At 41.7% G+C, this 25,203-nt stretch overlaps 1 protein-coding gene across 1 annotated transcript; it reads right to left on the reverse strand.

Moving 5' to 3' along the window:
* Positions 1 to 413: 413 nt before the first annotated feature.
* LOC102866973 (beta-microseminoprotein-like) lies at positions 414 to 18,918 on the reverse strand. Its single transcript, XM_006898861.1, has 5 exons — positions 18,890 to 18,918; positions 18,788 to 18,806; positions 7,557 to 7,662; positions 5,162 to 5,267; positions 414 to 543 (listed from the first exon to the last, which is right to left on the reverse strand). Exons 1-5 carry the CDS (start codon positions 18,916 to 18,918, stop codon positions 414 to 416), a joined length of 390 nt encoding a protein of 129 aa, XP_006898923.1.
* Between the last annotated feature and the right edge of the window lie 6,285 nt (positions 18,919 to 25,203).

The following is a 25,203-nucleotide window of genomic DNA, read 5'->3' on the forward strand; positions in this document are numbered from 1 at the left end:
GACTCAACGGCACAGAACAACAACAACAACAACAACGTAGTGTGCAATATATTTCTGTTGTTGTTGCTAAGTAATTTCAAGTAAGAACTGACTCCTATTTGATCATCTCCCGTGAGTTTTCAGAGCCTGAGAAGAGATTTCCCCTCTTTCTTCCATGGAGCAGCTGGTGAATTCAAATTGCATGCCTTTGCATTAGCAATGCAACTTCTTGCCACCCTTTATTAGTCCATATACAATTAAAAGTACACGCACAACCAAGTGTTTGCAAAAGACTTTTTAATTGATTGATAAAATTATCAATCTGTATTGATAGGTAGACAATGCTAGACATTTGAAGGCCATAAGAGAATGAAGACCACTTGGCAGCATGCAGGTCCCCCTCAGACTGGAAGTCTGAGTGCACTAGAAGCATACTACTTTATCCAACGATCATCATCACAGTTCTCACGTCGGTTGTCATTCTCCAGTACAGTGTAGCTGCAGTTCTCCCAGTGAAAGATTAACTTGCAGTTGTCTGGATAGTAACCCATGGGTGAAGAAACACTGTTATTTAGACAAGAGAAGTTATTAGAAAGGAAAAAATGACCAGTCTCTCCAAAGCCAAGCTGGTACAGAGGCACATCTCCTCCAGCTGGCTGTGGTCTTGTTCATCAAGTTTAGAGAGCCCTATCTGTCCAGCGATGGGAAAATCTGCGGTTAGGGACCTCTCCAAAATACTCAAGAACAACAGTGTCTCTCTGGAGACTAAGGTCCGCCTGATACAGGTCATGGTTTTTGCAATCACTTGTTATGCATCAGAGAGTTGGACAATGACTAGGGAGGATAGAGGGAGAATGGACGCCTTTGAGCTGTGGTGCTGGAGAAGAGTATTGAATGTACCATGGACTGCCAAGAAAACAAACAGATTCATTGTAGAGAGGATTAAACCAGGCTGCTCCTTGGAGGCAAGGATTCTGGGGCTTCATCTGACATACTTTGGACATGTTGTAAGGAGAGACAGGTCTTTAGAGAGGGACATCATGCTGGGTAGAGTGGAGGGACAGCACAGGAGGGGAAGACCCTCTATGGGGTGGATTGATTCCATGACTGGGGTAATCGGGATGGGTGTGTCCGAGGCAATGAGATTGGCACAGGATAGAGCACGGTTTAGGGCTGTTGTACATAGGGTTGCTATGAGTCGCAAACGACTCGACGGCACATAACAACAACAAAACAACAATCTGTCCAGCACAAATTAAGGACAGTAGTGGAGCTCCCTGATTAAAACAAGCTTGGAAGCACGAGTGGAATCCACTTATGAAATAGCTTGCCTCTGGAAACCCTATGAGCCTGGAGAAAGGGTGTAAGTTATATAAGTGTTCAGGTTCAGGTCTTTCATTCTTAGGGTTGCTATTAGTGGCCTACAGCTCAACAGCACTTAACAACATCTGTCCAGCACCAACTTAAGGACAGTAGTTGACTAGCAGCTATAAAATACTGCCTCTAGGAAACTCAGAACCGTCTGTATTATTGTTGGTGTTGAAATCAGGCAGAAATAAGGAGTTGCAGGGCAAAAAAAATATTGAAACAAATACCGAAAAAACATAGGGAGGGGAGAAGCTCACGCCTGGTAAAACATGAGTATCCATGGTAAAGGCTTCTTACCAATGGAAGTAACCTAATTAGTGTTTTATGTGCATCAGTGACACCAAAGAACAGTGGACTGGAATAAGAACCACCCACCAAACTTTGAACTCTCCATGATGACACCTTACTAGCCCAGAGTCTAGCCACATGGCAGACACACCAGGAAGCCATATATATGACCTCACCTCAGTAACAAGCTGTCTCCTCCATTACTCCCTTTTATCGTGAGGAAGGCCCTTTCCATTCCTTTGGGTTGTACCTTTACTAATAAATGTGTCTTTGCTTTTTATCCCCTGTCTCTTTGCTTTTCCTTTCTGCCTAGTGCTCTAACAAGGTCTCAGCCTATACTGGGACTGTTTTGAGCAAGACCAACAATGACCATTCTAAAGACCTCATGCTGTATAATAAAACTGGCCTTTCTAAGGATCCCTCAACCCCCCACCCTCTGTGCTCTAAAGTTAGTTCTCCTAAGGGCCACTGAAATTGCTGTACACTGTGATTCCTCAGTAGTCTGGATAGCTTCCTCTCTAGTATCTCTTATCTGGAATGTTTTAACCTGGTGAGGGGGGTGAAGCCTGGGTAAAAACTGCATGGTAACACTATAAAGTTTTAAGAACTATCCCTCATATGATTTTCAAGTTCCATCCTTGACACACCAAGGGAATTGATGAGTTTTAATAGGCTCAGAGCCAGATTGGAATGTAATGGGAAGTCACCCTGTTCCAGCCTGGTTTTCCTCATGCTTCAGTTAGGAACAGCCAGCAGTAAACAATGAGAAGTAGCTGGTGTACCCAAGAGCTATATCTTTCTAATTAGAGGCCATTGAACCCAGAGAAAAGTTGATGAAAACAAGAGAGACCACCTCCCATGTATGCAATTTTTGGGATTTGTTGTTTCTTTAAAGGCCAGATTATAACTCCTCTTCCCAAAGTTTAAAGCCCCTAGGTGGCCCCAGCTCTTGCAATCAGCTGCTAATACAAAGGCTGACAATTAGCATCCACTCAGTGGTACCATGGATACAGGGGCCAAGCAATCTGCTTCTTTAAAAACTGCAGCTAAGAAACTCTATGGAAAGCACGCCTCTGCAAGACATGAGGATGCCATGAGTAGGAATGAACTCCACAGCAGTAAGATTGGTTTTGACTCAACATTTACACAGAAATTACCATCCCTAGTACCCTTTTTTGACAATGTTTGTTTAAGTCTTATTTTGTTCTGGTTGGGTTTTGTTTTGTTTGTTTGTTTTTTAAAGTTACCATTTTAACTAAAGAAGATATATTAATATTCTTGGTAAAGAAAACATGTAAATTTAAATGATAACCATGAAGATACTTCTTCAGAGGTACTAGTGCCAATCCTGAGTCTAGTTGAAAGAAGAGGTAACGGAGACAGAACTAAGTTTGCACAGGTTTGGGTGGGGTCATGGTCCCCACATTACAAACCCTTCTAAATCCATTCCAAGAAAGCTGTGAGCACAAGAAGCATTCACACAGATCCACAAATATGATTATTTGACTGCTATGGGGAATTTTCTTCAGTCTTTGTTTTTTAGTACCACGCTTAAAATTGAGGATGTCATATAAAACTCTCGTACCTAACCCCAACTGCTTTGTAAAGACAAAGACATGACAATTCCAGACTAGTCTTCCCACATGGCTAAAAACTAGGGTAGGCGTGTATGAACACCATTATCCCTGACCTCACCACAGTCTGTCACCTCCCTCACCTGCCAATCCTCAGAGATTTGCTCTGGGAGTTTTTAATAGTAGAGAAATATTACCTGTGTCATGTCTACATTGTTGTTGACTGCCTTCGAGTCTAGCACAACTCATAGCGACTCTATGAACAAAAGTCCTGAAGCCCCTCTGCAACTATTGACATTTATCAAAATTCATAGAGTTTCCAGAAGCATGTTGTTTTGGAAGTGGACACCACTAACAACTATCAGTGGTTACCAGAGGTGATAGGCAGAGCTAAGGAAATGTTTCCATTGGGAACAATGACTTTATGGTAATGGAAGAGGAATATTTTGGGAAAAGTGAAATGTTTGATAATGAAGAATGTAATAAACTTCACTACATTATACATGTGAAGAATGTAAAACCAGTGAATATCTTATACAATGATGCAACATAATGTTTACAGGGCAAATGAAGTTACAGAAAATTCCTTAAGCTTCAAAGTCAATTCTTTTAACTTCTCTCAGAGTCGTTCCTATTCTTGCAAATTACCCAAATGGCTGAAAGAAAGAATTGGGCAACTTTTACAAGGTCCTTAAGCCACTTGATGATGCCACATATTGAATGGTGCCTGTCTCCAGTATATGTGAATGGCATAACCTCTGTACCTATAAATGTGAAAATAGGGATTTTCTTTTATTATGTTAATGAGACCATACAAGAGCTGGGATGGTCTAAGATCTAATGACTCTTAAGTGGTGTCCCATAAAAAGGACAGAACATATGCTGTTGTCATATGCCATTGAGTCACCTGTATATACAATAGCTCTTAACCCTGCCCTGTCCTGAGCCAGTGTTAGTGACTCTGACATTGCCCTAGATACTGTCTTAATCCATCTCCTGTGAGATCTTCCTCTCCTATGCTGTCCCTCCACTCTTCCAAGCATGATGTCCTTTCTTCCAGGACAGGTCCCTCTTGGCCATGAACCCAAAGTATGTGAGAGGGAGCTTCAAAATCCTTGCCTCGAAGGAAAAACATGCTTTCACCCTAAGACAGACTTATTTGTTTTCCTGGTGGTCCAACATATATTCAATACTCTTCTCCAGCACCACAACTCAGCAAAACAGAAGCCAAGAAACTCTGGGGGTTACTGACAAAGGACTGTTCCCTAGTTTCAAAGCCTTAAGTTTGACTTTCAGCCTCCCCAAACTATGACACTGTAAATTTCTGTTCTTTAAAGATACTCACTTATGGTATTTTGTTTTGCTTCGTTGGGTACATTAGAGAGTAAAGATTTCCTGCCTTCATCTATCCATCAGAATGTAAAGCAGTACTGTTGAATGATTTCTGGTCCACAGCAACCCTCCATTGAGTTTACAAGGCTGGAACTATTTACAGAGGAGACTGACTACTCCTTTCTCACCAGCAGAGTGCGTGGTGGGTTTTAATTTATGACCTTTTCAGCGAGCAATGCAGTGGGCAAAGCACTGTGTCATTAGAGATCCTTTATCTGATAAAGGTACCACTCCGGGGGCTTAGTAGCAAAGAGCTATGCTGCCAAACTGACATGAAGGCATGTGGTTCGAATCCACCAGCTGCCCTGCAGGAAAAAGATGAGAAATCTCCTCTTGTGCAATTTACTTCCTCTGAAAATCTGTTAGAGGATCAGCTTTAGGTTGGTTCTGACTTGATGGTACATAACAACAATAATAAAGGCATTTCTAAAGATTCGAAAGCAACTTTAAAGAAGATGGACTAACAACGAGATCCTCTGAGGGACAACATTATAAAGGAGTAAAGAACTGATTCTCAGAGAGCAGCCCCACAACAGTTAGGTACGTAACCAGGTACTCACATGCTACAACAACTAATTCCATCCTCCCAGCAAGAACATCGCTCACAAGAATCTGTTTTCCATACTGTGTATATAGGGTGAATAACTCCATTGTCATCCTTGCATTCTGAAATGATAGATAAAGCATCTTTAGTGGACTCCATACACTGGTAACTAGGTTTGTTGAGATATTAAGATCATCCCCTGCCACTTGAACCTATCCCCAAAAGGAACACATGTGAATTGTAAAGACTACATTAAGAAAACCTTGCCTTGGAGGCAAGGATTCTGGGGCTTCATCTGACATACTTTGGACATGTTGCAAGGAGAGACAGGTCTTTAGAGAGGGACATCATGCTGGGTAGAGTAGAGGGACAGCGCAGGAGGGGAAGACCCTCTATGAGGTGGATTGATTCAGTGACTGGGGTAATCAGGATGGGTGTGTCAAAGGCAATGAGATTGGCTCAGGATAGAGCACGGTTTAGGGCTGTTGTACATAGGGTCGCTATGAGTCGCAAACGACTCAACGGCACATAACAACAACAACAACATTTTTAAAAAAAAGTTTTTCTGTGTTCACCCATGGCTATATCCCAGCACAACCTAAGTGATGCATGTGTTCTTTTTTTCTTTTTCTTAGAGCATGGCTATATTCTTCTAGATTTTTCTTTCAAAACTGACAATTCAAGGAAAAAAGAGTCCTCTTCTGTAAAAGCAAGGATTAGTATGATTTCGTAAGGTTGCCAAGGAAGGACAGAACTCAGTTCAGGCCAAGAAAGACAGTTTATTGAGGAGAAACTGCCGGGCTGGTTCTCAAGCAGAAGACCAGCCCCCATTAGAAGTTAGAGAAGGGTTTTATATATTTTTTATAAGGGACTTGGGGAAGGGGATGCTTACAGATGCTTCCTTCAAGACAGGGAAGTGGGCTGGGATCTCAGATAACTATTCCTGGGAAAAGGGGAGTAGGGTAGTTTGACAGAGAGAAAAAGCACAACTGTTGTTTCCTGTGATCGGATTCTCTCAGTAGCCATTCTGGGAGAGGAAGGAAAGGGCTCTGCAGTCCTAATAGATTTGTCTCATCATCTCTTGGGCACTTTGTTAGGAAACAGGAGATCTTGGAAAGGACATCATGCTTGAAAATGTGGAGAATCAGCAAAATATTAAGACTTTCAATGAGGTGGATTGGCACAGTGACTGTAACAATACGCTCGAGTGTATCAGAGAAGCTGAGGATAGAACAAGGTTCAGATGCCTTGCTCTTAGGTTTGCTATCAGTCAGAGTTTACTTAACAGCAACTAACAACATTAACCTCTATAATAAAGTTGTATTTAAAGTTTATGAGGAATTTGAGGACATGTTTGTTGTGTGGTGTTTGGGTTTTGTTTTTCCCTGATGAGTTATCTCTTGATAAACATTTTATTTCTCCACTTCCACCCATTTTGGAACCTGCTTCTCAATTCTGGCTCTGAATGTGTGCTATTTAAAAACAGCTATTCAGAACAAAACAAAATTTTTACCTGCACCTTGTCCTAAAATAATAAAACCAGAATCTCACTGGGGATATGGCATCAAGAAATGGTAATAAGGAAGAGTATATTATTTCATTTTAAGATTATTTTAATTTTATTTAATTTCAAGATTTTAATTTTAATTTTATGGACTGAGATAACCCATTTAAAATAAATTCTTTGCCTCTTTTTGGACCTGAGAAAAAGCTCTCACTCAAGTGAATAAAAAAGTTCACCCAAAAGTGATCCTTGATGATTGAAGTACATTACCATTACCTGAGGCCACATGGTTATTGTGTGTCTTTAAGAGATTACGACTCAAAATGACCCTTCAGAACAGAGAAAAACTGTCGCATAGGTTTCATGGACTTTACATGAGAGTCAGCTGTTGTTGTTGTTATTGTTAATTGTCTTCGAGTCAAGCACGACTCATAGTGACCCTGTGAACAAAAGGCCTGAAGCCCCTCTACAACCATCAACATTTATAAAATTTTATAGAGTTATAGGAAGCATGTTGTTTAGGAAGTGGATGCCATCCCTGCTTCCAAATCTGCCAGAGAATGTTACTGAGTCATCTGCGATGCATAGTGACACTTTGTACAGCAGTTCTGAACCCTTCCCTGTTCTGAGCCAGTCTCACTAATTCTGACACACCAACTCCCACCATCCCAGTTACACTATCAACCCATTTCTTCTGGGGTCTCCCTCTCCTGCACTGTCTGTTCACCCTTCCAAGCATGAGAGTCAACTAGGAGGTTTTAAACATGTAGATACTACCCAGAGATTCTTCTTTACCTTGTCTTAAATATGACCCAAATATTGATATGATTCCAAAATGTTCCAAGCCCTTCTTCTCATGTGATTCAAAGTCAACAGTCATGGCTGCTATTAAAAAACCAAGACTTACCGACAGCTGATTTGCCTGAAACTGTCTCGAAGGGTATTGTATAGCAATAGGCATTGCATGAAGTCACAAAGGTGGCAAGGACCACAAGGTACCCAAGGAGCCTGTTCTGAAATGAAAAAAAAAAAAAAAACACCACAACAACAAACAAACAGAAACGGAAAAGTATGGAAAGACAAATTTCATACCAAATATTATATGAAAAACCATATGCTTGTTCAGGAATTGAAGGAACTACAAATTTATAAGTTAGGATTTCTCTTGTGACATATGACAGAAAATGAGCTGTTTCCTGCAGACAACAGACAGCTAGGGACCCCCTACAGAGGGAGGGAGTGTTAATACATGTGAAATACTTTCCTTCTGAGCTAAAAGCATTATGTTGACAATAGAGAAAAATTCCGCTTCATTTACAAGGGAATTCTCTTTATGATTTGCTTCTCCTGGTTCTCAATAAATACACAGAGAGGCGTGGCTTGAGGTCCTTCAATCGATGAAACTGCTGGCCCCCTGTCTTTACACTCTCTGTTTTATCTTATTCCTGGTTGTCTGTCTCATTATTACATACTTTACCCTCGGTCTGCAACAGAAAAGGAACTAATTCAGATAGTAAACACTGACAAAGTATTGTGTGCAAGGTGTACTGCAGGCCTTTGAAAGGTAGGTTTGGTGGTAGTGGTGGTAGTTTTTTAATAGCAATTATTCTTTATTTAGAATGAGCACTTTTGGTGAAAGCAGGCTGAGGCTTAACTGGGGTCAGCGTGACAGGGAGTTATAAAGTGGAGTTTCTACTCTCAGGTAATGTAAAGGTAACAAGACTACACAAGTTATAAAGATACAGTGTAGAAAGAGCTAGATATGAGGCAAAATCATAAAATAACAATAGTAATTATTTTATTCTACAAGAAGCTCTACAATCCTTTGTGGTAAGGCAATTTTTAGCTGCTTTGCAGAATATACTGAGTTCAAAGGACATGAGAGTGTCATGGATAGAATAAAGTACTAATGAAGATAGAAGGTCAAGAAATGTCAGACATGTGGCTGGGATGTTCAGTGAGGTTCAGGTTGAATATATGCCATGAGGCTTAAAACTTCGTTTTTTCATATGATGACTAATCTTTTGGCTAGTTGGAAAAAAATCAATCTGAGTTACAGCTGCATCTCTAGAACAAGGAAAAACAAGTTTCTCTTATCTTTTTGAGATAAACAATCTAAAGACATACACACACTTGATGTGGGAATTCTCAGGAAAATGAAGACATCTGGTTCTGCAGTATGTCTGGAAAACAATCATTACACAATGCTACCTGAAATAACCAGGAAGTCAAAAAACGTATTGCGATGGGAAAGTCTGCTGTTAATGACCTCTCTAAAGTACTCAAGAGCAACGGTGTGTCTCTGGAGACTAAGGGGCGCCTGATACAGGCCATGCTCTTCGCAATCACTTGTTATGCATCAGAAAGTTGGACAATGACTAGGGAGGATAGAAGGAGAATTGATGCCTTTGAGTTGTGGCGCTGGAGAAGAGTATTGAGAGTACCATGGACTGCCAAGAAAACAAACAGATTCATCCTGGAGAGGGTTAAACCAAGCTACTCCTTGGAGGCAAGGATTCTGGGGCTTTGTATGACATACTTTGGGCATGTTGCAAGGAGAGGGACATCATGCTTGGGAGGGTGGAGGGACGGCACAAGAGGGGAAGGCCCTCTATGAGGTGGATTGATTCAGAGACTGGGGTAATCGGGATGCGTGTGTCATAGGCAGTGCGATTGGCACAGGATAGAGCAGGGTTTAGGGCTGTTGTACATAGGGTCGCTATGAGTCGCAAACGACTCGACGGCACATAACAACAACAACAACCTGAAATACTGTATTACTGATGAAAAATAGCAATATAATATATGAAAAGGGAGGTCTGATGGCCTAGTGAGAAGAAGCTGCGCTGCAATCCCGAAGACATGCAGTTCTAATCCACCAGCTGCTCCATGGTAGAAGGACGGGCAATTTCCTCCCGTGTGATTAACTGCCTCTGAAAACCTGCTGGAGGATCAGCTATGGGTTGGTTCCAACTCGACGGTACACAACAACAACAACATATGAAAAAATAGAAAATCCAGAAATTTTATTTGTAAATATTTTAAAAGATTAATGATAAAACATTCTTTATCTTTGAAATCTGTGGAGAGTGATTAGTCAATAGATTATTGTTGAAAAATTAATTATTTGGAAAAAGATATAGAGCTAATTGTCAACTTTCCTCCCCCAGTGAAATAAATTCTGCGAGAATGCAAGGGTTAAGTTTTATAATGACATTAAAAAACAGTAAAATTAAACATAAATATATATTTATCTCACTCTAATCAAAGGAAAAGAAGTAAATGTGAATACCTACATTCATTATTGAAAGCTCAGGTGGCCTAGTGGTAAAAACCTGAATTGCAATCCCAAACAAACGCAGTTTGAATCCAGGAGCTGAGTACTGAGAGACGGTCAGGCGATCTCCTCCAGTGCAATTAACTGCCTCTGAAAACTTGCTGGAGGGTCAGGTACGGGTATGTTCTGTCTTGAAGGTATTCAACAACAACAATGACAATTTTAGTGTATGATTTATAAATGAATGTAAAATTTATACAGCCATAAAAAACTTAGAAACAATTATCAACTATAGAGAACAATATTGAAGGAGTTTCCGCATCTCTATTGGAAAAGAAAATTATCCTTGTAGAAAATTACAAAAGAAGTAAAATGATAGTTCATAGACACAAATAAAATTAGAAAGGCAAATTTAATAACAAAGAAATTAGATATCTATATAAAAGAAAATAATTATAGGATGGCAAAAATAATACTTTGAATCGTAACAGAGGGAAATAGAATCACATATTAGAGTGCAAAAGGATCTTACATATTGGAACAGTTTTTTAAGTTAATATTTTTATTGTTCATATACATTGTTTCATGCATGTACATTGTGTTCCCTGTAGTCCTTCATTTACATTGTATTTCATTCATTTATATTGCACCTTTCCCCACCCCCCTTACAATCATCACACTAACCACTACTTTTGTGAAAGTGTGTAAGCCAGCCATGTCATGCTTCATCCCCCAAAATTCCACTTTTCATAACCTATGCTGATTTTCCCATCCCCATCAGATAGTACTCTGAGGAAACAAGCATGCCTCTTTTGTTGAAGGATCCTCTGTTCAGCTTGGAAACTTTGAGCATCTGCATTTATAAGCGTTGACCAGTCTAGAGCAAGAAAGTTTACAGCAATCAACCCTCATTCACAGCTTGGGTCATCTTCTTTTTATCTGGTTGCGTTCTGGTACACCCATCCTGAACCATCTATGGCTAAGTTTAAGGGAACATCAGCCGTACACACTCAGGCGTCCTCACTTCTCTCTGTCTTCCAGATCTCCTGGTCTCCTCACTGAGCCCTAGCTCCTACCTGGGGCCAAGTCTAATCCATAGGTCAGGGGTCCTCACGATTCCCTTGGCTCCTCAAGCCAACAGTCCTTCCCTTTTCATTCATGCATCTGCGTATGCCATGCAGGCAGTGCGGAAAGCACATGTCCAAGCTCAGCCTGTTTCTCTGTTGTTGTATTCCTTCCACTCCCACTCCTGTGGATCCAAGTGATTGATGTGAGTGGGCATACGCCAACCTTAAGTGCCAACTTTACTCTGATTCAGAAGCTAAACAGCTTGTTCAAGTTTTGGTAGAGAATGATTTAATAATATGCAGCAAAATCCTGCCAGTTTGTTGTCTTGTAATGACTTGTATATTACTACAATGCAATCATGTTGGAAGGCATCAAAATACTAGAAGACTCTCTCAGGTGGACAGATTTTAGCAAAGCTTTCAGACTAAAGCTAGGAAGAAAGGCCTGGTGATCTACTTTCAAAAATTAACTAGTAAGAAATCCTGTGGATAGTAACAGAATATTATCCGATAAAATGTTAGAAGATAAGACTCCTAGGTTAGAAGGCACTAAAATACACAGTGGCTACAAAAACAGACTTTAGCATATAAAATATAGTTTAGAACAACAAGTTAGTCGACTCAACAACAGCTAACAACAGTGAAAGCCTTAAATTATTTACAACATTTTACCGTACGATTTACATCTTGAGACTTTAACCTAAGAATATTGGCATGGAGATAACTTCCTATAATAATGTTTATTATAATGTGTAGGATGGAAATAGATTGAACGTCTAAATGTCTCAGAAGGTAATGGTAAGAATATTGTAACTTAGAAAAAAAATCTAAATGACAGAATAAGAGAAAAAGAAGTAACATAAGCAATGACCTCTATATACCACACTAAGTGAAAAAATTCAAATAACCCCAAAGTAGTTGCCACTGAATTAATTTTAACTCATGACATCTCAGATTAGAGCTGTTCTCTTTAGGGATTTCAATGTCTATGACTTTTCAGAAGTAAGTGGACAGGCCTTTCTTCAGAGACATATAAGCAATGTACAAAATAGTTTGTGCTGTGTGGTTACTATGTTGTAAAAAGTTACAGAAAGACCCATATGCTCAGAAATAAGTCGTACCAAATGTTAATGATGGTCATTTTGGAGAGTGGAATTATGACAGTTTTTCTATATGCTTTTTTCTTATCTTATAATTAACTATAAAGTTTCTTACATTAGTTTTACAAGCAAAATTAATAAATCAATTCCTTAAGAATACCAAAATAGCAAACCCTTACACAGTCAACTCACGCCACGTTTTATGGTTGCACTTAATTTCCTTTTAAATTTCACTTTCCTTTTTAAACCTCACTTTTAAAAATAGTCTTTAGTTCAAAATTATCATGGAAGTTTTAACTCTCCCATCTCTAATACACATCCACAGAACTCATCTCATGGACAAAATCTATCTTTGCTGTGTACAGAAAGAAGGCTTATGACACAGATGATGGTCATGAGACTCTTAGAAGGTCTTGTTCCACTGAGTTACATACAGAACAGGGACATGATAGACTTAGGGTGAGTAGGCCGTGCAGAATTACACCCTCCTGTAGTGCCTGGATGACCTAGAACAGAGCACTGATCTTAGACGGCAGATGACAGAGTCCAAAAATAGTAATAAGGAAGAACAGATTATATATTTTTATGTTACACAGATATTAGACACTTGACAATATCTCATTAACTCTTGTTACTGACTCTTCTCTCTAGGTCTCAATTTCTTTGTCTGTAAGCAAGGAAAGAACAAGAACCACCTGATTCTATCAGTTAATGTAGAAAAGGCCTTTGATAAAAATCTAACACTTCTTCCTGATTAGAATATTTAACAAAATAGGAATAAAAGGGAATTTCCTTAACAAAGTGAAAAATATATATACAAAACCAAGAGCCAACATTATTATCAATGGAGAAAGACTTTTGCGAACAGGAACTAGTCAAGGATGTCCACCATCACCATTGTGGTGGTGGTGGTGGTGGTGTTAAGTGCAGTAGAGTTGTAAATGACTCATAGCAACCCTATGAACGAAAGACCTGAAAACTGTTCATAGAGTTTCTGGAGGCAAGCCATTTTGGAAGTGGATGCCATGCCTGCTTCCAAGCTTGTTTTAATTGGAAAGCTCCACCAAACTCTATCCACCATGGGTGACCTTTATCGCATTTGGCACATCAGTGTCACAGTGTTTGGCATCACAGAAACCACGAGTTACCTCCGTACAGCAATGCACAGACCAGTGCTATACCACCCAGAAGAATGTTTGACAAAAAACAATCTAAACCAGGCCCGAGGGCGGCAGATTAAAATCACCCACCTTGGGCTTGGTAGCATAACTTTCTGTCCACTAGGCCAATGTAGCTCTCTCTATGTTGCCGTTGTTATTATTGTTAAGTGTAAGCCATTTCGGAAGTGGATGCCACTCCTGCTTCCAAGCTTGTTTTAATCAGGAAACTCCACCACTGTCCACCATGGGAAACCATTATCGCATTTGGCACATGTGTTTAGCATCACAGCAACCACAAGTTACCTCTAACCATCACCATTACTATTCAGTGTTGTATTGAAAGTACTTGCTAGGGCAATATAATAACAGAAAGAAGGAAGAGGCATCCTAATTGTGAAAGAGGTGGTAAATCTGTTGCTATATGCAGACAATAAGATAGTATACACAATAAACTTCAAAGACTTGACCAAAAAAACCCAAAAAAACTTGTTAGAACTTTTCATAATATTATCAATTTAATTTCCTCTTGTTCAGTTGTGATGTCACCTCTACCATAAATTAATCAAGTTATTAGTGTCTTTTCCTGTCTTCTTTTGTTAAGTTTGCTAATGGTTTGTCAGTATTATTGACCCTTTTGAAAAACCAGCTCCTCATTTTGTTGAGGGTTTCAATGATTTTTCTGTTTTCTATCACGTTGACTTCAGCTCTTATTCTTATAATTTTCTTTCTTCTAATGGCTGTGGGGTTAGATTGTTATTTTTCTATTTGATGAAGGTGTTGAATTTTATCATTAATTTTGCTTGTTTCTTCAATTTTCATGTGTGTGCCTATTGCTGTGAACCGGCCCCTGAAGACTGCCTTAGATGCATCCCAAAAGTCTTGTTATGTTGTATTTTCTTTTTCAATTTTTTTTTTTTTAATTTTATGCTGGTTTACTTAGAAAGTTCATAAAGTTGGTATACATTGTTTTTCACACCAGATCTTTTCCCTTTCCTTGACCCATCCCTCCTGCCATCCGTCTAATTGTGCGACCCTATAGTTAAGGCCTCCACCCCCTTGGATCCTTGTACTTGTTCTATAATAATGGTCTGTTACAGTATTTATCTTTACGACTCTGAGTTAGTTCACTTAGCATAATACTCTCTAGTCCCTCCCACGTTCAGTGGTAATTTACAAAATCATTGCTCCTGCGTGCTGCACTGTATCCCACTGTGTGAATATACCATAACATCTCAATCCATTTCATGTGGTTGGGAATTTGGGCTGTTTCCATGTTCTTGCTCTGGTGAATAATGTTGCTATTAACATTGGCGTACAAGTATCTGTTTATGCCTCATTTTTGCAAGGTATATTCCATATGCCAAGCAGTGGAATATCTTGGTCATATGGAATGTCTATGTTCTGCTTTTTGAGGAAACATCAAACTGCCTTCCAGAGTGGTTGTGCCATTTTACAAACCCACCAACAATGTAACAGATGAGGGGGAAAAACTGCTTAAAAGGAATATATGATTAGATATTAACTGTGTGACAACAGTCTCGAATAAGAGCTGCATAGTAAACTGGACTGGGGAAGGGATTGTACAACAATGAATTTTTTTCAAAGAGAAAAATGAACTGGGTGGAGGGTGGGCAGGGAGGAAAATGTGCAACAATTAATGAATGGAAATACAACCCTTCAATAAACTTTCATTTAAATCTCAATTTTAAAAAGGGGGGGGGGAAAGAGTTCCTATCTCACCACATCCTCTCCAACATTTATTACTTGCTGCACTGCGAAACTTTGCCACTGCTGCTGGGGTAAGATGGTATCTCCTTGTGGATATCCTCCTATGTGATTTATAGCCCAAAAATATGTGGAGGGTCAGTTGTGAGGGGTTTTAGACTCCACCATATAAACACAACAAGGATAAGCAGTGAGGCTTGCAGGAAGTAAAAAGACCTACCATCATCTTGAAACTCTAGTGACCAAACATTTCCTATTGTTTGAAATTTAAAAATTTTGAGACCTTGAAATTCATCCATCCTGTGGTTAGATTGGATGGGGCTGCAAGCCAGAGACCTTTCTGATAATTTTTACATTTGACCCTGAGAGCTCAGGATCTCTGAGCTGGGGAAGGTGTAGTAGACATCTACCACCTTTCCTAATCTCTGTTAAGGAACTTATTAGCCTTAAATTGCTATCCAAGGAGTGTGTGTTAAGTCTGGACAAAGGGACCAAAGGGAAGAATGAAGAATTCAGGATTCAAATGCTGATGGCCTTGCTCGTCACTGATAAGAAGAGCGAACTGCCTTGGCTGCCTGGCTGGGCTAGCAAGCAAACCACCTAAATCAAAGTGGAATGTACCTCCTCTCCTTTCCTAAAGACTCTGTTATAAAAGCCCTCCCCAAAAAGTTCAAGATGTGACTTCCCCATTGTGCATCTCCAGAATGAGGGACCTCACCCGGGAGCTCCCCTATTCCCCCCTTATTATAAAGCTGCATTAAGCTTTCTCTCGTTCTTTCTGATCCCTTCCTTAAACCTGTTAACTCAACATATGGTGCCGAAAGCCAGGAGATGAGTTTAGGTATTGTGCCCCCATCTTAAGGCAAGTGCCGGTGCACCTTACTCTCTCCTGAACCAGCCCTTGCAGCGTTGAGATGCTTGAATGGTAATATAGAGTCCCACTGCTCTCCTTCTCCCTTGTTCTGTGTGTGCAGCTGCTGACCGATCTCTGCCCTTGATCTCTGTATTCTCCCTCCCCTTTTCCTACAGGCTCCTAAAGCTAGACCCAATTAACTTCCAGGCATTTTATGCCTCCATTACAAGGCTCCATTCCAGGCTTTCCAAGCCTTCCGGACATTCTGAACTCCCATGGGAATCCTGCCAGATTCGTTCCATTGAACTTCTGCTTATCCACGTCAAAAGTTCAACCAGAAATGCCAGGCATTTCCCCCAGGCTAAGATTATGCCAAGGACGCTCGTGCTCTCTATAGCCTCTCTCTGCTCCTGAGAGCTCCTGAGACACAGTATCCAGAGGATGCTCTGAAACTGCGGTTGCCTCACCCACAGACCTGAGCACCATGGGTAGTCAATGTCTACACTCTCAAGGGACAGTCTTCTAAACTACCTTCTCTCGAATCTCTCACACTGAAGTCTAGCTAAAGACCTCTGCCTCAAAAAACTGATCTTTTTTTCTGTAACCAAGCAGCCACAATACCAGCTAAGTAAAGATTCTCCGTAGCCTAAGAATAGAACCTTTAGTTCCGCATCTTGACAATTTCTGCCAGTGGACTTAAAGAAACTTTCTTTTGTTTCATTCCTGTATCACTCTCTCTTTCCCAGCCTTCCCTTCCCACTCCCCAGCAACTCTTTGGGAGCCCAATGTGAATCCAGCCCAAATGGAATCGGAATCCCTTTCTGATCAATCTAGACTCAGCCATTCCTATCCCACCATGCTAAACCTCTTTGTTCTCCAGTTGCCCAGCCCTCTTCTAGTCCAAACAATCCAGACTCAGGCATTCTTACTCCACTCCTCCAAGGAGTCCCTCCTATGTCCTCTTTGACAGTTACAAACATTAAAAGTCCCATTCACATTAATAAAACTACAGCTTTCCATGCCTCTGTCAAAAACTGCTATGAACTTACTCACCTTTGACCCCACAGAGCACTCCTTACGGCTTCTGTTTTCCTAACTCAGTCATATACAAATGTCACCTCACCACAGAAAGCCCTTTCCAATTGCCACTCAGACCCAGCCCCTCCCACTTTCCTCTCCTCTATCCCCAGCCCATTCAGAAGAAAGTTTTCTGCAACTAAAATGCCACTCTCTTCCTTTTCCAACCCTGACCTACAAAAAAAACATCACCTGCCTCCTCTAATCACATCAGCAGCCCCAAACAAAAACACAAAGGTAAATTCACTAAAGCCTCTCTATTCCTCCTTCCCTGTTTACATGTCAGCTCAAGCAAGCCCCTCCTCTATTCCCACTCACAAAAAGCTCCCAGAGCAAAGGAAAATAAAAAAATGAACAGCGAGTTCTCACCACCACCCAGCAGCATACAGAAAAAGGTGGAAACTGCCTCCAAATACCCATTCGATTCTAATGCCCGAGAGGAACAGAGGAAAAACAAAAATTTAATCACAAACACCCATTCCGAACACGAAGCGAATCTGCAAATGTAACTGCTTTGCAGCAGCAGTGACAAGTGGAAAAACACCTGCTCCTTACCTCTGGGTACTTGCTCACCCTCCAAGCCAGAGCCTGATAACACAGCCTTGTCCTATCTGTGGGACACCGGGCCATTGGAGGACAGCCTCCTCTTCAGTATCAAGCCCCTGTAGAGAAGCCCCTTCACTGGACCCAGTTCCCACCCTTGCTGAGCTCTTAGGCAATGGCCACTGAACACTGAAGATTCAACATTGGCTTGAACATTTGAACATTGAACACTGAGGTTTAAAGACCCTCATCACTCCTGCTGAGCTCCCAAGGTAACCTTTCAGATACCAGGTAAGCCAGTTTCCTTTCTAGCTGACACAAGAGGTACCTGTTCAGTACTCCCTTCCTTCTCATGTTCTGTTTTCCCCACCCAGGTCCCTCCAAGCCTATTACCACTCAACCTCTCCTTATTAACCTCAACAAACAAATATGCATCCATTCTTTTCTAATTATCCCCACATGTCCAACTCTGCTGCTAAGTTGGGACCTTATGTCTAAACTTAAAACTGTGTTTTCACAGAAAGTTAAATGAACCTAGTTCACCAGACCAGCCTTTAGTTCTCTCTCTCTCAACACTCTTTCCCTCCAAGTCCCCTCCTACACTACCTTTATCACCAGGTGTTGTCAACCCTGTGATATAAGATCTTTCCACCTCATCTGTAACTTCTCACTACCAACCTGTTTTCATTTCTCTGAAAAACTCCTCCCCTTTTCCTGCTAGACCCCAATTCCTTGTCTCTGCACAACACTGAAAAAAATCTAAAACCCCTTATTACTCGCCTACTTACCATAAGCTTCTCATCTCCTAGTGTTCTTCTGCAATATGTTGATAACCTCTTATTGTACAGTACCTCCTACAAACTTTCACAAACTCACACTGCTCAACTTCTTAACTTCTTGACCTCCAAGGTATACAGGGTATCCCCTTCGAAGGCCCAACTGTCTCTCCTCATAGTCAATATCATCTTGGCTTTCAATTGACTGCACACCACTAAAAGGTTAATAGCCAATCAGTGCAGAGCTACTGAAAGCCTCCAAACACCTCAGACTGCTGATAAAATCCTCTCTTTGCTCAACTTTTTCAGCTTCCTTAGACACTGAATTCCTAACTTTTCCTTACTAGCAAAACCCCTTCATAATGCAGCACAAGCCACCCCACAAAGCCCCTAAATTCACCTCATATAGTTAAAAGAGACTTTCTCAAGCTCTAATACTTCCGTCTACAGTCCCCACCCCTTACTTTACCAAATTCCTCTAAAACTTTCCACCTATTCACTGATAAAAAACTAAAGTATTGATAAAAAACTAGTGTTTTAGCTCAGCCCCTTAAACTCACCTTTACCTCCTTTGCAGACCTATCGAAACAGCTTGGTGTCACGACCTTGCTTACAAGCTCTAGCAGCTGCAGCTCTCCTCACTAAAAAGCACTAAAACTTACCTTGAGAAGCTCCCTGCAGGCCTTCTCATGCCATAAGCTTCCAAATCTGCTTTCACATAGTTTTCTATTCTTACTTCCTCCTAAGCAGATACAGGAACTCTACCTACTTTTCCTCAAAAATCCTCATATTTGCCTCTCTCCATCATCGTCCTTTAATCCAGCCATCCTACTAAATCTTTACTTCTATCTGACCAACCCATCCCAAATCCAGACCATACTCTGTTTGTATAACTTCTGAAAGTTACCATCAGGCAGCCTATACTGTAGTATCCACAAACAAAGTGTAAAAAGTAGCAAAACTTCCCAAAAGCACGAACTCACAAAAAGCCAAGCTTATTGCCCTAACGAGAAACCTGACTGTTAACATTTACACAGATTCTAAACATGCCGTTTTAGTCACTCACTGCTACACTGTTACAAAAAAAAGAAAAAGCGAAGCTTTATAACAACAAAAAGTTTACATATAGTTAATGGCAAAGTGATCATTCTCCTGTTAAAAACTCTTCAACTGCCCAAACAGGTCGCTATAATCCTCTGCAAGGGACACAAGTCAGATTCCTCCCTTATCACCAAGGGAAACAACAAAGCAGACCATATAGCAAAATCTTTAGCCTTGCAACAGGCCTCCCTATTCTGTTTTTCAACATTCCAGATCTCCATCCAAAATACACTATGGAAGAAAAACAGTCTCTCCTCCAGAATAAAAACTGCCTAATCCCCAGTAAATAAATCATGGTAAATGGCAAAGCAGTTTTGCCTCAAGGACAAGAAGCAAATATTGTAACACAAGTGCATCAGTCCCTACATATAAAAGCCAAAGCTCTTTTTAAAATTCCTCCAAATTCTATTTCATTCCCCTTACTTAACTCTAGACTGTTAAATCCATACAGGACAGATGCCTTATTTGTAAACTAGTAAACACTCAAGAAAATATCCGGCCCACCACCCCACATATCAACTCCAAGGCCACATGCCTAGACAGGATTGGCAAGTTGATTTCACATATATGCCAACCCACAAGAAATATAGGTATCTCCTAAGTATAGTAGATACTTTCTCCAGATGGGCTGAAGCCTTCCCCACCAGGTGAGAGACAGCAAATAAAGTCTCTGAGGCCCTACTCCAGCATATCACCCCCAAGTTTAACCTCCGTACTTCTACAATCAGGCAATGGTCCTAGCTTGGTCTCCAGAGTCACCCAGCAGGAATCCTCTAGTTAGTTTAAGTAGCTGCTGGAAGTTGTACATACCATATCACCCCCAGTCTTCAGTCAAAGTAGAGCGCACAAATGGTCTTATTAAAATCTCATCTTACTAAACTGTCGAGTTTTGCAGGTCTTAGGTTAACTTACTTCCTATTGCCTTAGCCTGTATCCAAGCAACACTCTGCTCACCATCCTTTCTAAGCTCCTTCGAACTAATGTATGCACAATCGTTTCTGTTAATCATAACTTACCCACCAAACCCCTTCTTTTAACATCATATCACTCTCTCCTTTAACAATTACTCTAAAAACACGCAGACCGTTACATACCCAGACCCTCATATAAAAGTCTAGACCAAGCCACTGAAGTCACTTTAGGAGATGCCATTCTCATCAGGAAACGTGCAACCAAGCCTCTCCAACCATGCGAAGACAAACCTTATACAGTCATCCTGACCACCTCCACAGCTGGTAAGGTCATAGCTAACCCCCACTGGCACCACCTTTCTCAAGTCAATCATACTCCCCCCACTGAGCGAATTTCCTACACTTCTTAAATGGTAAATCCTACTATTCACTTCACTAATCACTTCACTCAGCACCCAAACCCTAGAGAAACTTACACAGAGCAAGTCTACTCCAACTACACACCTCATTAGCTCAACACATTGTTTTCAACAAAAATACCAAGCAGCAATCACCATTTCAATATCACCTAAGGCAGTTTCATCCTACAGAAGACCCTTTATTTACTTTCTATATGACCAAGGTTACATAGGGTTATGGCGTCAGTATTGGTGGAAGAGCTATTAACAATCTGCGTTATGCAGATGACACAACCCTGCTTGCCGAAACTGAGGAGGACCTCATGCACTTGCTGCAGAGGGTCAAAGACTGCAGCCTTCAGTATGGACTGAGGCTCAATGTCAAGAAGACAAAGATTCTCACCACTGGACCAATCGGTAGCATCAGGATGGAGGGCGAAGAGACTGAGATTGTTCACAGCTTCAGTTTGCTTGGTCCCATGGTCAACACTCTTGGCACCAGCAGCCAGGAAATAAAAAAACATATTGCGATGGGAAAGTCTGCTGTTAGGGACCTCTCTAAAGTACTCAAGAGCAACAGTGTCTCTCTGAAGACTAAGGTGTGCCTGATACAGGCCATGGTCTTTGCAATCACTTGTTATGCATCAGAGAGTTGGACAATGACCAAGGAGGATAGAAGGAGAATTGATGCCTTTGAGCTGTGGTGCTGGAGAAGAGTATTGAATGTACCATGGACTGCCAAGAAAACAAACAGATTCACCCTGGAGAGGGTTAAACCAGACTACTTCTTGGAGTCAAGGATTCTGAGGCTTCGTCTGACATACTTTGGACATGTTGTAAGGAGAGACAGGTCCTTGGAGAAGGACATCATGCTTGGTAGGGTGGAGGGACAGCGCAGGAGGGGAAGACCCTCTATGAGGTGGATTGATTCAGTGACTAGGGTAATCGGGACGGGTGTGTCAGAGGCAATGCGATTGGCACAGGATACAGCAGGGTTTAGGGCTGTTGTACATAGGGTCGCTATGAGTGGCAAACTACTCGATGGCACCTAACAACAACCACAACATATGACCAAGTGCACTCATACTGTCAAAAGTAACCAGAAAAATATACAAGTTGTCCATATTAGTCATACAAAATCCATAACGTGTATAATACCAAAGTTTCTATTAAACAAAAAAAGTCTACCTTTGTGCCTTAAGCCCCTAAACTATCAAATGACAGGCTAAAATTAGATAAAAACTATATCCTACTAGATATAGTCCCCTGCCCTCTAGCACAATACGCATAAGCAGAGAATACATTCTACATGCCAACACCCAAATACAGGTCTCCAATGACATTCTCCAAACTAAGCAGACAATTTATAAAACTAATCTCTAAAAAGCCACAAATTATGCAGCCTCCAGCCTGAGTCCAAATTATCCAAAACATCTTACTATTCCTTGACCAAAGTTAGATAGTAATCAACATTTCCCATTGTTTCCTATGTGCCTCTTTACAACAACCTTTGCTAGCAGCAGTACCAATCAATTTCTCTAAACCACACTCCCCCCAAACACCTCAAGCCATTCTGTCAGCCCAAACTGAGTGCTCCACCATTCTAGAACACATTCCTTTTTAAGAACCAGAGCTTGATGAGCAAACTAAACCCTCTTCATCTGGCATCCTCTGCAATGAAACATAAGAGCTGTATACACAATGTTAGCATAAACAAGCACACTGCAGCTGAACCTGTATAACACTTTTAGTGTAATAAGACTCTATACAGAATTCCACCACACAAACAGAAAGCCCTGTTTTTCTGTAACAGTCATAGCTCATCTCACCTTATATAGTAAATCTGAATTAACTTCTCTCTGCTCTCCAAAGTAAAAGAGAGGCATTTCTCCCAATTGGGGTTAAATTCAGTCTAGCTTCCCTCCAACATTAGCTAACATCGTTGGCACAGATCTCTCTCAAAAGTTAAAAAACTCTAAATCTCCTGACTGCAAAAAAGAGGAGCACCTGCTTATTCCTAAAAGAAAAGTGTTTTTACCATATAAATAAATCCGAACTAGTAAAACCACAAGACTTCTCCAAAATTAGCTAAAAAATAAATTTCTAGCCTAAATTCTTCCTTCTCTAAAACCAATAGTAATCATAAGCATTTTGTTATTAATCATTCCATGTCTCTTTAAGTTCTTACTTCAAAGGATCAAGGAGATGACCAACTTAATTCTCCTGGCCACTAATCCCAGAGCAGCTCATTCCAGCCTCTGAACCACCAGATCTTCACCCCTATTCAGAAGGAAGTAGCCAGAGTAAAAATCCATTTCCCTGTTTTATCACTAAAAAGGCTGGGATGTTAAGTCTGGACAATGGGGCCAAGAGGAAGAATGAATTCATAATTCAAATGCTGACATGGATGGCCTTGTCTGCCTCCGATAAGAAGAGCAAACAGCCTTGGCTGCCTGGCTGAGCTAACAGGCAAACCACCTAAATCAAAGTGGAAGGTATCTCCGCTCCTTCTCTAAAGACTCTGTTATTATAAAAACCCTCCCCAATAAGTTCAAGCTGTGACTTCTCCATTCTGCATCTCCAGAATGAGGGGCCTCACGCAGGAGCTCCTCTATTCCCCCCTTCTAATAAAACTGCATTAAGTTTTCTCTCGTTCTTTCTGATTCCTTCCTTTAAGTCTGCTATCTTAACAGTGTACAGCCCTGTTTTATCTGTCACCACCAGGGTGCTCCTTTGGACTCTCCAAGGCCAGCTAGTTGGTGTGGCTTCTGTAGTGGGTGTCCATTCTCTAAAGATGTCTAACTTGAAACTGTGGCTTTACCCATAGCAGTGTGGCCCTGGGGATGGTTCAATGGAGCCTCACAAGAGCCCTAAGTAGAAAGATGAAACTAGTTTTTGCTTCTGTGCTGGATAGTGGTCCAGGTTTGAACACAGCCACTGACCAGGCTTCACCCCTCTAGGACACACCCTTGCCTTTGGCAGACACAGGACATAGTGTCCATGTAGGAAGGCGGTGGCAATATCTTTTCTGGGAGCTCAAAGTGGGTGCTGGCAGAGGAGATTTTTTTTTTAGAGATTTTTTTATAGAGAGAAGGTCTGTGCATCCCCCGACGATGCCCTAGTTTGGGAGAAGCAGAATCTCTTTCCCATTCACTAGCTTTACCTGCATGTTGTTATTTTGAATTGGAACCAACCCATAGCTAATCTCCTGATAAGTTTTCAAAGGCAGTACATCTAAGTGGAGGAGATTGCTCATCCTTCTCCCTATAAAATTCACCAGAGTAGCTGGTGGATTTGAACAGTGTGCCTTCGGGATTGCAGCATAGCTTCTTACCACTAGGCCACCAGAGCTCCCTTTCACCCATATAGTAATTCTTATTTTTATTTTTGATCCATGTAAAGTTTAAGGAAAGTTGGCTATCAGAGACCTGTCCAGAGTGCTAGAGAGCAACGATGTCAGTCTAGAGACTAAGGTGCACCTGATCCAGGCCATGGCCTTCTCAATTGCTTGCTATGCAACTGAGAGATGGATAATGATGACTAAGGGTAACAGAAGAAGAATCAAGTTGTGGTGCTGGAGAAGAGTATTGAACATACCATGAACTGCCCAAAGCACAAACAGATCTGTCCAAGAGAGGGTGAAACCAAGTTGCTCCTTCGTGGCAAGAACTCTGAAGCGCCATCTCTTATTATGGGTATGTTACCTAGGAGGGACCAGTCCTTGGAAAAGGACGTCATGCTTGGAAGGGTAGAGGGTTAGCGCCAGAGAGGAAGCCCTGGATGAAATGAATTGACAGTGCCTGGGGTAGTGGGGGTAGGGGTGTCCGAGAAGGTGAGGCTGGCTCAGGAGAGGGCAGAGTTCATAGCCATCATTCATAGGGCGGTTATGAAACATAGTCTTAACAACAAAGCATGTAGATGGGATAGGAGCTTTCCCAGAGCACAGCGCCAGCAGCTCGGCGCAGACCTGCCCTTGTGGCCTACACTTGTGGTGAGGACACACCTTGACGCCAGCCCCACCAGTCCCGCCGCCTAGGATGGTCGCTCAGGGCCTCGGGGAGTCCACCACGCAAAGGACCATACTACAGCCCGGCCTTGCCCCAGGGAAACAAAGTGTGCGCCCAGCCACCTTTTCCTTGTCCCCTGCTCCCTCTCACCTCGGCCCTATTCTTCCTCTCCTCTCTGCAAAGCCCTCCTCCAGCCTGGTTGTGGGTCACCTCTCTTTTGTGTTTAAAGTGGGAGCAATACCTCCTCCCATCCCACGCTCCCCTGAGCCTCGGTGGAGGCGGGGCACGGAGGGGCATGGGAAGGGAGGGGTGGCTCGTGGGTTACCCCCAAAGTCCAGCGCCCTGGGCCTTGCCGCCTCCTTGTGTCGGTTGGGGTGAAGACCACCCCCTCCTCCCCGCGCGGGTTTCCCGCGCCCTGGCTACGCCACAGCATTGTGACGGCGCGGGCTGAAAGCTGCTCCCTCCTCCCCGCGCTCGTTCCTGGCTCAACTGCCGCGTCACCGCATTGTGTGGGCTCGGGCTGAAGGCCGTCCCCTACGTCTCCCCGCACAGGTTCCCC

Source organism: Elephantulus edwardii, unplaced genomic scaffold (assembly GCF_000299155.1).
Source record: "Elephantulus edwardii isolate Elephantulus edwardi_28Jun2011 unplaced genomic scaffold, EleEdw1.0 scaffold00237, whole genome shotgun sequence".
Taxonomy (NCBI): Eukaryota; Metazoa; Chordata; class Mammalia; order Macroscelidea; family Macroscelididae; genus Elephantulus; species Elephantulus edwardii.

What these genes read in the sequence shown, in the direction of transcription:
- LOC102866973 (XM_006898861.1), bottom strand. Translation starts at nt 18,918, where the DNA reads ATGAGAAGGCCTGCAGGGAGCTTCTCAAG. An exon ending in TTCAGGCAAATCAGCTGTCG is followed by an intron (nt 5,268 to 7,556) that starts GTAAGTCTTGGT and finishes CTATCATTTCAG; the next exon opens with AATGCAAGGATGACAATGGA. An exon ending in GGAATTAGTTGTTGTAGCAT is followed by an intron (nt 544 to 5,161) that starts GTGAGTACCTGG and finishes TCTAAATAACAG; the next exon opens with TGTTTCTTCACCCATGGGTT.